Source organism: Heterocephalus glaber, unplaced genomic scaffold (genome assembly GCF_053883595.1).
Source record: "Heterocephalus glaber isolate CG9 unplaced genomic scaffold, H.glaber_assembly_v1.0 deba00001532, whole genome shotgun sequence".
Lineage (NCBI taxonomy): Eukaryota > Metazoa > Chordata > Mammalia > Rodentia > Bathyergidae > Heterocephalus > Heterocephalus glaber.
This window is the reverse complement of record NW_028258330.1, coordinates 22,521,478-22,535,255: the sequence shown is the minus strand read 5'-3', so window position 1 is coordinate 22,535,255 and position 13,778 is coordinate 22,521,478. Positions and strand designations below refer to the sequence as shown.

Here is a 13,778-nt window from a genome sequence, read left to right as displayed (position 1 = left end):
CAGCCTGGCCACTGGTCTGGGGGACTAAGATCCCTGCGAAGCCCAGGGGTGATTCCAGAGCAGGTCTCCCCAGGAGGATCACAGGTCCTGCTGCAACTCAGGAATCACCAGTCTCCTTCCCTGCATTTCCCATTATCCTTTGCTCTGTTTGTATTATTAGCTCCACCCTTTCCCTTCAAACCAGCTCATTAAAAAAAAGCGAAAAAAAACTTAGGTACATTATTTAAGATGGGAATTTAAAAAAAAAAAAAAAAAGATGGAAATTTCAAGCCACTAACCGTTTCCCATAAAGAAGAGGTAACCAAGGGCCGGGGATTTAGCTCAGTGGTTCCAGCGCCTGCCTTGCAAGCACAAGGTCCAGAGTTTGATCCCCGGTACCAAACAAATACCTAGTTTGATCCCCGGTAGCACAAAAAAGAAGAGGTAACCATAAAATTAAACACAAGGAAGCAAAACAAGATTATGCAACGCTAGCTCAATCCTGTTTCCAGGTGCTCTGATCTCACCTGGGCAAGGGAGGCACTAAAACCCTAGAACCAGTTTAGATAAATGAGGCTTTCTCCCCAAGTCACTAGAGGGACAGAAAGAAAATCAGAAGGGGATCCATAAACCAGGACAAGGTTCAGTGTTCTGTCACAGTCTCAGGATCCTCAGGCCCTCTGCACTCCACCAGTACTGGACATAGTACACTTTGGAAAACAATGACTTAATCCAATTCTTCCTGTTTTATTTCCCCTCCAGTTTTGGGGATTGAACTCAAAGATAAACAAGCTGGACACTGTGGTGCACACATGTAATCCCAGCTATTGGGAGGCTGAGGCAGAAGGATTTCAAGTTCCAGGTCAGCCTGGGGAATTTAATGAGACTCTGTTTCAAAATAAAAAATAAAAAAGCCAGGTGTGGTGGTGCATGCCTGTAACCCTTGCACTTGGGAAACTGAGGCAGCTTGGGCTACATAGCAAGTCCAAGGCCAACCTACTATGTAGCCACACTCCTAAACAAACAAATGAATAAATAAGGCTGGAAATGTAGCTTAGTAGTAGAGTGTCCTTGGGATTGAACCCCAGCCCCTACCCCATTCACACACAAAGATAAGTTTAGGGTGAAGTAGTGATTCAGTTAGGTCACCCAGGGAGTATAAGATTGGGGCAGGCTGACAGGGTGACTCTCCAGTGACCATTCCCACAAGTCCATGTGGAAGCTGCTGGGTTGCCAAAATTGTGAGGTGTTCGGGGACCTTGTGGGCATTGGTGTCAGCTGCCCCAGCCTGAAATTTAAAATCAGCCAAGCTGAGTGGTTTTAGGTGACCCCTTCACTTTGACTCCTCTGATCTGTAGAATGGAGATGACTCCCTAAGTGTCTCATGTTCCTGCCTCAGGGCCTTTGCACTTAACCATCTTCTCTGCCTATTTCTCACATCTTTGTACTGCTCACTCTGTTTTATTCACCCCTTCTTTTCCTTGAAATCTAGAATATTCCCTTTCTGATGAGCTGTAGTGAAAATAGCTACTCTCAATCATGACCCAAAACAAATCCATTCCCTTGTATCTTCTCTTTCATGTCAAGAAAATGCATCCCACACTACTGCTTTTATAATTGTCATGCCTGGCCTAAGTGAGACCTTCACAAGCAAACAGGCCAAGCAAACAGGCTGCTCTCAGCAAACAACAGGCTACTTCTCAGTAAACAGAAGAGAATCTCCCTGAGCTGAGAAGTCCAGTGATTGTCTATACACCTGTGCTGGCCATCCTTGTACTCTGTCATAAATATTTGTTATGAGCATAAATCCCCTTTTCAATACCAAAGCCTAATTCCCTTCCCAGTTAGCTGCTAATATCTCTCTCCTAGTGTTAGCCCATTAACACACGAATAAAATCTCTTCCAGCTAGCTACTGCTATTTCTCTCTCCCAATGTCGGCCCATCTACACACAGATGTAATAAACTCAGCTCTTCCCAGTTAGCTGCTAAATCTATCCCCAATTTTAGTCTCTGTTCAATGGAATAAACTTTTCTTTTTCCTCACAAAAGCCTGTCTCTGAGCAAGTGGTTTCACGTGTGCCATTTATATTTCTTCCCCCTCCCACCCCGCCCCGTACTGGAGATCGAACTCAGGACCTTGCACTTGCCAGGCAGGCTCGGTGCCACTGAGCTACATTCCCCGCCCATGTGCTGTTTATAATATTTTGGTGCCATGACTCATAGGATACTTTCTGTGGAGAGTTTTACATCCTATCTACAATGCTGCTGAAGCCCCTCTACAACACAGGTCTCAGGATTTTGCTTCAGTGCTCCAGGCAAGCTGCTCAGCCCCATTCCACAGCTTTACACCAAGTAAGGCTTTTTTTTCCTCTACACCCTAGCCACCTCCATCCTGTTTTTCCACTCCCGTACCTTTTTATGGTCTCTTCGGCTTTAAGATCTCACTTAGGCTAGGCATAACAATAATCTTTTTTTTTTTCATTTTTTTTGAAATAGGGTCTTGGTATGCAGTTCAGGCTGTCCTTGAACTCACTATGTAGCCTAAGCAGGCCAGGAACTCATGTTGGTCCTCCTGCCTCAGCCTCCCAAGTGCTGGGATTACAGGCATTAGCACCATGCCCATCAACTATAATCTATTTAAAATGATGCTGATTATCTTGATAATAATCTCCCTTTCTATTGGTTTATAAGATCTGTCAGGGCAGATCTGGTCACCCTGAGTCCCTAGCATGTAGACCAGGACATTAACTCAGCACACAATAAAGTTAGCAATGTCCAGCCAACCCAGCACAGTGCTGGCTTCAGACAGGGGCTCAAAAATCAACCTTCCCTGTCCCTTGTCGCTGTGAGAATCTTCCATCTGTCTTGGTGTCCTGGTGTGGAAAATAGGTTCATTCCCCAGCAGGGAGGCACCGGGGCTGAGATCCCATGGGCTCTGAGACACAAGCCAGCGAGGCCCTGGGGGTTGGGTCCCTGGTGTTCTACACCAGGGAAACTGGATTCTCACTGTCTGTCTCCAATTTTGCCTGGGAAGTTACTTTTTGAGGGAAGACATCAAGACCTAAAAGGAATTTCCAGGAAAGCCTCCTGGAGACTCAGGTGGAAGCCCTGCTTGAGGACCCACCCTCTCAGTCTCCACTGTGTTCATTCTATTTATGGAGCACCTAAACATTTTATGTGTGTGCAGTTATTTAATTCTCCCAGTGGGCCTGTGAGGTAAATACTGCCATGAGTCCATTTTATATGGAAGGAAACTGAGGCAGGGTTGGAAGTGGCTTTCTTGAGGCAGCACGGTGGATGGGAGCTGAGAAGGGGTGCACGCCTTGGCAAGGTGGTTCTAGGATGCCTGCTTGTAACCAGCAGGCCACACAGCCTCTCTCTGAGTACTCCCGTCCTCAGCCCCCGCCCCCCGCCCCCTGCCTGGATTCTTCTGGGCCCAGAAGTAGCCAATTATTATTATTTTTTCTCCATATTGGGGTAAAACTCATGTTCTCTGTGAACCCGGAGAACCACGACCCAGGAACGTCGCTGTTTTTCTTTTTTTCTCCAACACCAGCCTGAGAAAGATGAACGTTTTTCCCAAGTCTTGGTCAGGGAAACTGGAGCTCAGAAAAGCAAAATGTTTTTCCAAGGTGATAGGGAGGGTCAGCATCTGCCCTCAAGCTCGGTTTTCAGTCCCTTCCTCGAGACCACACTCCCTGGGGTGCCCTGTGGGCTAGTGCAGGGTGGGGAGCAGGCAGCAGGGGGCGGCAAGGTGGGGCGGGGCGCGGTGCTGGGGCGGCCAGGGGCGGGGCAAGGGGATGGCGCAATCCCCGGCCAGCGGGCGTCAGACAGCGGACTGTTAGCTAAGGGTTACATCACCCGGCCGGACCCGGAGCGGGGCACACTGCGATCCCGAGTCACTCGAGGTTCCTACGGCTCAGCACACTTTCTCGCCAGGGGCTGGACTGCGAGATTGGCCTCAGCGCAGCGGGCAGGTGTCACCTGCGGGGACAAGGTACCCGGCCTAGGCGGCGGAGGGAGCTGGCGGGCTGCAGGGGGCGTCCGGGCAGGGGGTGGAGCGCGTCTGCGCGATCTGTGTATCACACGCGCCCACACACACGTACGCCCACAACTTTGAACAAACTGCCGTCCCGGGCGCTCGGGCCGAAAGCTCCCTGGGTTGCAGGGGCCTTGGGTGCGCACCTGCAGGGCGCGACTGCCAAGTACCCGAAGCGGGGGAAACCCGGGGCGGAAGTGTGCGACCGTCACCCCAGGAGTGTGCTGTCTGTGTTTTGTGTGTGGGGCCGGAGCCCCGTGGTTAGGCGGGGGAGGCTGTGTGAGGGACCCGCGGGGGCACTGCAGGGTTGCACGGGGTGTGTGTATTTGTGGGGCTGTCAGGGGCCTGCGGGGGAGAAGCCGGGGTAAGGGGGTTTTGGGGGCTTGAGTCCCTGCGGATGGGGACGGCTGAGGGGACGGCTGAGCACGTAGTGGCAGAGCTGGGTAAGTAAATGGGGGGGGGGGGTCGCCGCGGGGACAGGGCCAGAGTGCACTGGGAGCGGGCAGCAGAAACCCGGGTGACAGAGGTGCAGAGCCCAGCTCCGCCCCCACTCGCCTCGGGGCCCCGCCTCCTGCGCTCTGCCCTCTCCCAGACCTGCCCGCCGCCGTCCTCTGTCACTTTTCTCGGAACCTTCTGAACTCCAGACACCCGCTGCCGCTGCTTCTGCTCCCACGGGAGGGCCTGGCTGCGAGGGGGCGGGGCAGGGTCCCGGGACATGGCTGTGTGCACACGCGTGCTACCGCTCTTGCCCCTGGAGGGTCAGGTGTGTGACCCTTGATGTGTGCGCTCCCTCTGCCCTGGATCTGTGTGGGGGGGGCTTGGATGAAGTGTGTTTTTGAAGCACGTGCGTACACCTATGTGCCCTGGGTGGTGGAGTGTATTTGGTGTCACCTGCCTTCATCCCCCCTGCCCAGCGTATTGGGGCGAACAGCAGCAGGTAGATGGTAGAGGCTGCCCCCCTTCTGCAAAGGAGGCCCTGGATCTGCAGCATGGTTGCAAAGGCCTTGCTCACTCCAGTCTTACCAGGAGTGTAGCTCAGTGTTTCCTGAGTTCAATCACCTGTACAAATAAAAGCTCTCCGTGCAGGTTGTACCATCCATTGCCCACTAGCAATATTGTCAGTGCTGCAGTGCTGTGTAGTAGCCCCACTGTAACCCACGTTTCACACTATCACCAGGACACAACATGTCTAAAATTAAACTTAACAAATTTCCTTTTTCTGTGAATACTCCTTGGAGCTCAGTCCACATCAGTACCTGGAGAGCCCACTGATGCTTCTTTACAACCATATAATATTTCACCCCATGGCTGTCTTGCCAGGGTTTAGCCAGCTTTCTACTGACTGACACTTGGAGTATTTCCTGCCTCTTGCTGTTAGACACAAAGCTCTGATAAACAGCCTTTCACATACTTAATTTTTTGTGAGCAGTTTAGCTGGAGGCTAACTTCTCAGAAGTGAGACACTGGTCAAGGGCTGGGCTTGTTATGTCAGCACACACTGGCAGATTACCTTCATGAAGTCTGTGCCAGTGTACCCATCCAGCTGGGAAGAGAGGGGCCACCAAACAGGCTGCCCTAGTGCCATTCTTCCCTTCTTTCTAGATTCGAGCCACCTCTCTGCCTGCTCCTGTGGGTGCTCCCTCCACGAAGAAGACGATGGAGTCAGTGGCCGACTTGGACCCTGAGTGGCCCATTGAGAAACGAGCTCGAAGTGGGCCCCAGCCCAGGCCAGTGCCCTGCCTGCTGACTCTGAGCCCACCCCCGGCTCTAGCCCATGTACCTGCCATGGCCCCTGTCTCCCAGCACCTTGGGCCCTACGTCCTCCTGGAGCCCAAGGAGGATGGGAGGGCCTACCGGGCCCTGCACCGCCCCACAGGCACTGAGTACACCTGCAAGGTACATCCCCAGGCCTGGGAGGGGTCCAGGCTCCAGAGTCACCATCAGGACTTGGAGGGCCCCTAGGTTCATTTATTCTTGTGTTTACTGGGGAAGCAGCCAGTGGCTGGGCTGAGACCATAGAGGTACAGCAGAGCTGGTGTGGCACTGGGGCATTCACAGCATGGGCCCCACAGTGGGCTAAACGCTGCAGGGTGGAGCTTAGTGCCCAAGAGGAGAACAGAGGAGATGCCTCCCTCATCAGCGTTCAGGGGGTATTAGCCAGGGCTGGGTAGGAGCTGGCCAGCTGTAGGAAGAGAGGCCCAGGCAGGGGAAAGCTGTGTAAAGACTGGGGCCTGGGCCCATGCACTTCAGAGGATGAAAAGCATCTGCTCTGGCCAGAGAGGAGAGGATGTGCAGAACCAGGCCATGAAGAGGGTAAGCACTAGGAGGAGTGGAGAATGGTGGTGCAGGCCTATAAATCCCAGCAGTCTCAGAGGATGAGGCAGAGGGATTGCCAAGTTCCAGCCCAGCCTAGGTAATTTAGCAATCCACAGTAGCAAAAGCAAAAGTCAACAAAAAAAGTGGTGGCTGCACTTGTCTACAAGCCCACCTGGGGTCCCCGCCCCTCTGCACTTACACTGCTTCCTGCTCCCTCCCACAGGTGTACCCGGCATCCGAAGCCCAGGCAGTGCTGGAGCCCTACTCGAGGCTGCCCCCCCACGATCACGTGGCTCGGCCCGCGCAGGTCCTGCTGGGCACCGAGCTCCTCTACGCCTTCTTCTGTCGGACTCACGGGGACATGCACAGCCTGGTCCGCAGCCGAGGCCGCGTCCCTGAGCCAGAGGCTGCCCTGCTTTTCCGTCAGATGGCCGCTGCTCTGGCGCACTGCCACCAGCATGGTCTGGTCCTGCGTGATCTCAAACTTCGGCGCTTCGTCTTCACCAACCGTGAGAGGTGAATGTGGCTGTAGAGGCCCAGAGACACACCCAAGGGGTGGACCGTGATGGGGAAACTGAGGCCCAGGAAAGTACAGTAACTTAGGCAAGAAACGGAGAAGCCTGGGCTAGGAGGGGTAGCTCAGGGTAGAGCACGCGGGAGGCCTTGGGTTCCATACACAGCACCAGCAATTTAAAAAAAAATAAGACCCCTAGCCTGGCACCCACTCCCTGTTTCCCTAGGAAAAGTCAGATAGAGCGAGCGCTTGGCCAACCTGCTCTAAACCCTGAGCTCCATTCCAGCGCTGGGGGTGGGGGGAACCTGTAGCAGGGAGAGGTCCTCAGCCCATCACAGCAGGAGAGAGACGAATTCCTCAGTGTGACTTTAACCTTGACCACTGGTGAAAGGGGCATCTAGGTTTTTGCAGTGGGTAAAGTTCCTCCTGTGTCTTTTCTAACTAATAAGCACCTTGGGGGCTGTGAATATAATCAAACTTTCAGCCACTATTTTCACAGCTGTCCATCTTGCCTGGAGCAATTGACACTGTGATGTTTGCCTAAGGCTGATGTTTGGTTTCCTTTCTTCTTTCTTTCTTTCTTTTTTTTTTCCATTAAGTTTATTGGTACATTTTAGGTATACATTATGATCACATTCAACATTGGGTATTTACCTGTACATGATATATCTTGGTTCTTGTTTTTTTCCCATTCCTCTTTACTCCCTTCCACCCCTCCACCCCTCCCTATTTACAAAAATTTTGTTTCCGTTTTTTCCTTCTTTTCTCATATTTTTTTCTTTCCCTTCTTTCCTTACCTCCACCCCTCCTTTCTACTTCCCCTTCCCCTTTGGTCCTTTTCTTCCTATTTTACATCATCATTATACGTTTTTCTGTCTATGTTTTTTGTCAAAATAAACACACCTTTGAGTAAGAAATAGAATGGTGCTAGGGATCCAACCTAGGGATGACTTTTTTTTTCTGGTACTGGGGATCAAACTCAGGACCTTGCCAGGAGTGGCAACACTGAGCTACATCCCCAGCACCTAGGGATGACTTTTAAGCTGGTATATAACCTCAAAGAGATTTCTCCTCCTTCTCCTTCTCCTTCTCCTCCTCCTCCTCCTTCTTTTTTTTTTTCTTCCTGGAGATTAAGAGTAGGGAAATTTATTGGGGAATAGTAATAGAGAATAGCAATAGCTCCTGAGAGTCAGGAGGGGTCCGAAATAGGTTGGACTCTTCTTTTTTTGTTTTGTTTTATTTTTTGTTTTTGACGTGGTCTTACTATGTAGTCCAGGCTGGCCTTCAACTCACTAAATAACCCAGGCTGGCCTCAAACTCCTCCTGCCTCAGCCTTCTGAATACTAGGTTATATACCCATACCATCATGCCCAGCTCAAATGGATTTCATACTTAGAGCAAGCATAGCTGCCCCAGACCTTCTGGAGGAAAATGACCCCTTCTCTTTCCAAGGCAATAGTTTGAGAACAGGTGGCAGAAGGGGGACTGCAGACCCAGACAGATCTGGATTTAAATCCCAATGCTGTTTCTTGGTTGCTTTTTGGCCTTGAGCATTGGCTTCCTCTGCCCAAGTCTTCTTTTCTCCATCTGTAAAATGGGCCAATAATGCTGACTTCTGACTCCTGTCACCCACCTCCATCCCAGGCTGAGTCACAGGATCAGTCAGAACATGAGCCCAAGAGGTACCCAGGAAGTGATGCCCTAAGGACAATTAGTGGTGGCAGTTAAAAAACAATTGCTATTAATGTACTCTAGAGTGTTCTGGGGCATCACATAAAGTAGAAGTTGTGAGGCTGGGATGATGGTTCAGGGGTAGAGCAGGTGACTAGGGCACATGAGACCCTGGTTCAACCCCTGCACTGCAAAAAACAAAACAAAGTGGAACTTGCAAATTATAGGCTCCTCTTTTTTTTTCTTTTGGCCCTGCATACATGTTTGTTTGTTTTTAACTGAACTTTGTTGCAAATATTTCTAAAACTGTGGCCTTTTTAAAAGTTAAAATATGGGGCCAGGGATTTAGCTCAGTGGTTCTGCCACCTGCCTTGTAAATGCGAGGTCCCGAATTTGATCCCTGGCACCAAAAAATAAAAATAAAATTAAATTAAAATTAAAATATGATTTCTGGGGCTGTGAGGGTAGCTTGGTGGTAAAGCGCTGGCCTAGCATATGTAAGGCCCTGGGTTTGATCCCTAGTACCACAGAATTTTTTTTTTTTTTTTTTTTTGGTACTGGGGATCGAACTTGGGTCCTTGCGCTTGCGCAGCAGGCGGTAAAACCACTGAGCTAAATCCCCGGCCCACCACAGAATATTTTTTTTTATTTATTTATTTATTTATTTATTTATTTATTTATTTTTTCAATGTATAAAAATCAACTATATTACACAGGATATTTTTTAAATAGTAAAAAAAGGGCTGGGGATTTAGCTCAGTGGTTCTACCGCTTGCCTCACAAGCACAAGGACCCGAATTCGATCCCCAGTACCAAAAAAATAAAATAGTAAAAAAAAAAATGAGTTTTTTTGGGGAAGCTAGAGATGTAGCTCAGTGGCACAGTACCTGCCTAGTATGCACAAGGCCCTAGGTTAGATGTTCAGTACCACCGGTGGGAACATCGGAACAGGCTGCCTTGGGAAGAGTGTGAGAGGGTGGTGGAATGGTGTCTCCCTCCAGGCTTGTGTGGACCAGGGGCTGAGGAAGGTGCTCAGCCTGGAGCCAGGAGCACCGGACACTTGGGAGACCCTGGCCTGAGGTGCTGTTCCTTGACCCCTTTTAGGTCAGGGCTTGTGCTGTGACACCTGGCTCATTCCTGCTTCTCTCCCTTTACCCCCACCCAGGCCTGAAGTTTGCCTCTAGTTTAGGTGAAGCTCAGCCCACTCATCCCCCTCCTTAAGGGACTTGGGATAAGTGATCTTAAAATCTTAGTGTTATTAAGTCTAATTGCTCTGTGAGCTCGAGAAACATTTTTCTTTTTCTTTTCTTTCTTTCTTTTTTTTTTGTTTAGTTTTTTGAGACAAGGTCTTGCTGTGTAGTTCAGGCTGGCCTCAAACTCACAGCAATTCTCCTGCCTCAGCCTCCCAAGTGCTGAGATTACAGGTGTGCACCTCAGTGCCCAGCAATAGAGAAACATTGTTCACCTCTCTGAGCCTGAGCTTTCTGTTGGAGAGATGACTGTCATCCCAGGGCTGGCTCATGCTGTCCAATGCCAGTGGGTGCTGGGGAAGTGGGTGCCACTGAGGGTGATAGTGTGGGCTGGTGGCATGGAGGTTCCAGTAGAACCTGACCCCTCTGTCCCTGCCCAGGACAAAGCTGGTACTGGAGAACCTGGAGGATGCCTGTGTCCTGACGGGGCCTGACGACCTACTGTGGGACAAACAGGCGTGCCCAGCCTATGTGGGACCCGAGATCCTCAGCTCTCAAGCATCCTACTCCGGCAAGCCAGCAGATGTCTGGAGCCTGGGCGTGGCGCTCTTCACCATGCTGGCTGGCCACTACCCCTTCCAGGGCTCAGAGCCTGCCCTGCTCTTTGGCAAGATCCGCCGTGGTGCCTTTGCCCTGCCTGCTGGCCTCTCAGCCCCTGCCCGCTGCCTGGTCCGCTGCCTCCTCCGGCGGGAGCCGGCCGAGAGGCTCATGGCCACAGGCATCCTACTGCACCCCTGGCTGCAGGGGGACCCACGCCCCACAGCCCTATCCCGATCCCACCATGGGGATGCTGATCAGGTGGTCCCTGATGGGGCAGGGCTGGAGGAGGAGGGGGACAGCGGGGAGGTGTGTCTGTACAGCTAGGCCACTCTGCTAGACGCCCAGCTGCAAACAGTGGGTGAGGGTCTCCAAGCTTTCTCCTGCCTCTTTCTATTGAGCCCAATCTCAAGTGCCTTCTAGAAGGGAGGAGGCATGGGGAAGTGTGCTGCCTGCACATTTGTGTTCTTTTATACACATGTCAGTGCTTGTGTGCACACTCTGTGCCACCCTGTTCTAGGTGCTTGTATTGTAGCAGTGAGTAAAGGAGACATACTTTGCTCCAGAGCACATGCTCACCCCCATGGGCCATTCTACCCGGGCACACTCAGTACCAGGGTCACCCTCCACTTGTGCTGGTGCCAAGACCCTCTGGTCCACAGGACAGTCTCTGTCTCCAACAACCCAGCTGCCTTTGTGCCCTGCACCTAGCAGAGAAAGGGAAGCAAGGCTTCCAAAAGGTGCCCAGCCTTGCCCTGCAGCCAGGCCCACGATGCCTAGATGGGCTGGAAGAACAAGAATCCCACATGAGGCTGGTTCTCATCAGACTCAGCAAAGGCTTAGAATGAGGGTCCTGGCCCTTCCACCCACACTGGCCCTGATCGGAGCGCCAAAGTTGGGAGACAGGACCAGCAGGATCTGCCAGTCTTCTGAAGGCAATGCGAAGTCTCCATCCCTGTTTTGGGGACATTCAGTGTCCAGGACTGTAGTCAATACTATGTTTTTGGATGATGAGTATATAATATCATCTTGTGCCTAATAAAACAGAGTTAAATACTTTTATTTCTCCATAAGATTTCTTCTACCCTATCCTACCAACTCTTACCCTGCATCTTTTCCCTGCCTTCAAAAGTGGCCCCACAGCAAAGGCCATTCAATCTGAACCCCAGCTGAGTGGTTTGTGAGAACAGACTCCTTGCAGCCCCAGGATCTCCTGCACACTCTGTAGGCAGTGGGGTCTCAGTTGTGGGACTTTCTGAATCAAAATGGCTAAAGCAAGTGCTGGGAGTGCAGCTCAGGTTAAAGTGTCTAGCGTACATGAGGCCTGGGTTCAGCCCCCAGCACTGAAAAAAATAGTGACAGAAGCAGAAGAAAATGTATTTTACAGGAAGCAATGAATGGTGTGTACATCAGGGCTGGTAGCTCTCAGAGCTGTTGAGAAGGATACCAACTCTCCTGCCTCCTTCTGTCCTTTGCTCAGTTGTCCCTGGAGACAGCTGGCACAATGACCTCAGCAGTCCCATGTATCACCTTATAAGAAGAAGGAGAGTGCCATTATAGTACTCAAAAACTGCACTCTGCAGTCTGTTAAATCCTGGCTCCAAGTCGGGCATGGTAGTGCATGGCTGTAATCCTAGCACTCTAGGAGTCTGAGGCAGGAGGACCAAAAGTTTGAGTTCAGACTGGGCAATTTAGTGATTTAGACGCTGTTTCAAAATAAAAAGGGCTGGTGATGTTCAGTCTTCAGTACTGCATACACACACGAGCACACACAAAATCCTGGCTCCAGCACGTACTTGCTGATTGATACTCAGCAAGTTTCTTAGCTGCTATGTGCCCTCAGGTTCTGCTTCTATAAAGTTAAGTAATAGTACCTATCTCATGAGACTTGGATGAGTTGTTTGATGTAAAGCATTCAGAACGAGGTGCACCCCTCTGTCAGGTGGTCATGGGGTAACCACTCAGAGCTACAGGTGCAGCCGGGCAAGGGGTGCTGAGGCCTGGCTACTGGCAGTGGAGCGAGGCCCTCCAGTGAGTGGCGGGAGTGGGAGCCACTCAGGATGTTCAGTCATGATACAGGTGTGCGCACCTTTGCACGTCCAGATAGCAGTATCCTGCTACCTCAAACGCCGGCAGTATGTGGATTCAGATGGCCCTTTGAAGCAAGGCCTGCATCTGTCTCAGACTCCTGAGGAGATGGCTGTCAACCTCACAGTCCAGTCAGAATCTGGTTGTGCCAGCATAGTGTCTGCAGCCTCTTGCCAGGCAGAATCCCAGCAATACGAAGTACAGTTTGGACAACTGTGGAATTTTCTCACTGATTCTGCTTCCTAGTACAGCCATGAAGTTATGCCTCTCTTCTACCCACTGTTCGTCTACCTCCATCTCAGCCTGGTCGAGAGCAGCCCAGAGAGCACAGAGGAAAGTTTCTATAGCCACTTCCATGGAATGTTGCTGCAGAATCCAAGCCAGAAAGATGTTATTGAGCAGCTGAGGACCACCTAGACCATCCAAGACATCCTGTCCAATTTCAAGCTTTGTGCATTCCTAGATAACAAGTACGTGGTCCATCTCCAGGAAGACAGCTACAACTACCTAACCCACTACCTCCAAAGTGACAACAACATTGCCCTGTGCAAGGTCCTCACTTTACATATCCACCTGGATGTGCAGCCTGCCAAGAGAACTGAGTACCAGCTCTACTCCAGTGGTGGCTGCTCCTGAAGTGAGAGCAGTGGCCTAGAGCCCCCTGATGTGCCCAGCCCTATTCGGCAAAATGAGGCCATGCTGGAGGTCTTACAAGAGAGCATCAAATGCATCAAGGATGCCCCCACCACCACCACCACCTGCTTCTACGCCTTCTACAACACGGAGCAGCTGCTAAACACTGCAGAAATAGCAACCTGATTGCTGCTGGATTTGACATCTCCTGCATAAAACTCTGGAGTCTTCAGTCCAAGAAGGTGAAATCAGAGCCCCACCTTGTAGACACATCATGTATCCACTTGGCTTGTGATACTCTGGAGGAAGAGGAGGATGAGGAGGACAGCACAGGCATGGAGATGAAGATCCTGTGGGGACACTGTGGGCCAATGTACAGGACATATTTCCTTGAGGATGGCTCAGGGTTGCTCTTTTATTCTGAGAACATGTCCATCCGGTACTGGGATCTGGGGAGTTTCACCAACACTGTGCTATACCAAGGACATGCCTACCCCGTGTGGGACCTGGACATCAGCCGTATAGCCTGTACTTGGCCAATGGGTCCCACGACGGCACCACCAGGCTGTGGTCCTTCGGACACCTGGCAGATGTGGACTGTGTCAGATTCCACCCTAACTCTAACTACTTAGCCATAGGCTTGACCGACAAGACTGTCCAGCTATAGAGCACCCAGCAGGGGAACTCAGTGAGGCTCTTCACAGGCTACCATGACCCTGTTCTCTCTCTCCCAACAGGAAGTACTTGGCA

The 13,778-nt window shown here is 51.2% G+C and overlaps 1 protein-coding gene and 1 pseudogene across 1 annotated transcript; both read left to right on the top strand.

Moving 5' to 3' along the window:
- The first annotated feature begins 3,599 nt into the window (after nt 1-3,599).
- Nucleotides 3,600-11,365, top strand: Trib3 (tribbles pseudokinase 3). Its single transcript, XM_004841146.3, has 4 exons — nt 3,600-3,977; nt 5,622-5,915; nt 6,559-6,851; nt 10,151-11,365. The coding sequence occupies exons 1-4, from the start codon at nt 3,600-3,602 to the stop codon at nt 10,632-10,634; spliced, it is 1,449 nt and encodes a 482-aa protein (XP_004841203.2). The 3' UTR covers nt 10,635-11,365.
- An 848-nt stretch (nt 11,366-12,213) lies between these two features.
- On the top strand, nt 12,214-13,778 carry LOC101716689 (TAF5-like RNA polymerase II p300/CBP-associated factor-associated factor 65 kDa subunit 5L pseudogene; annotated as a pseudogene).

Excerpts from the sequence above, each read along its gene's own strand:
- Trib3 (XM_004841146.3), top strand. The coding sequence starts at position 3,600 with ATGTTTTTCCAAGGTGATAGGGAGGGTCAGCATCTGCCCTCAAGCTCG. Across the intron at positions 5,916-6,558 it reads GCACTGAGTACACCTGCAAG|GTGTACCCGGCATCCGAAGC; the intron begins GTACATCCCCAG and ends TCCCTCCCACAG. Across the intron at positions 6,852-10,150 it reads GTCTTCACCAACCGTGAGAG|GACAAAGCTGGTACTGGAGA; the intron begins GTGAATGTGGCT and ends GTCCCTGCCCAG.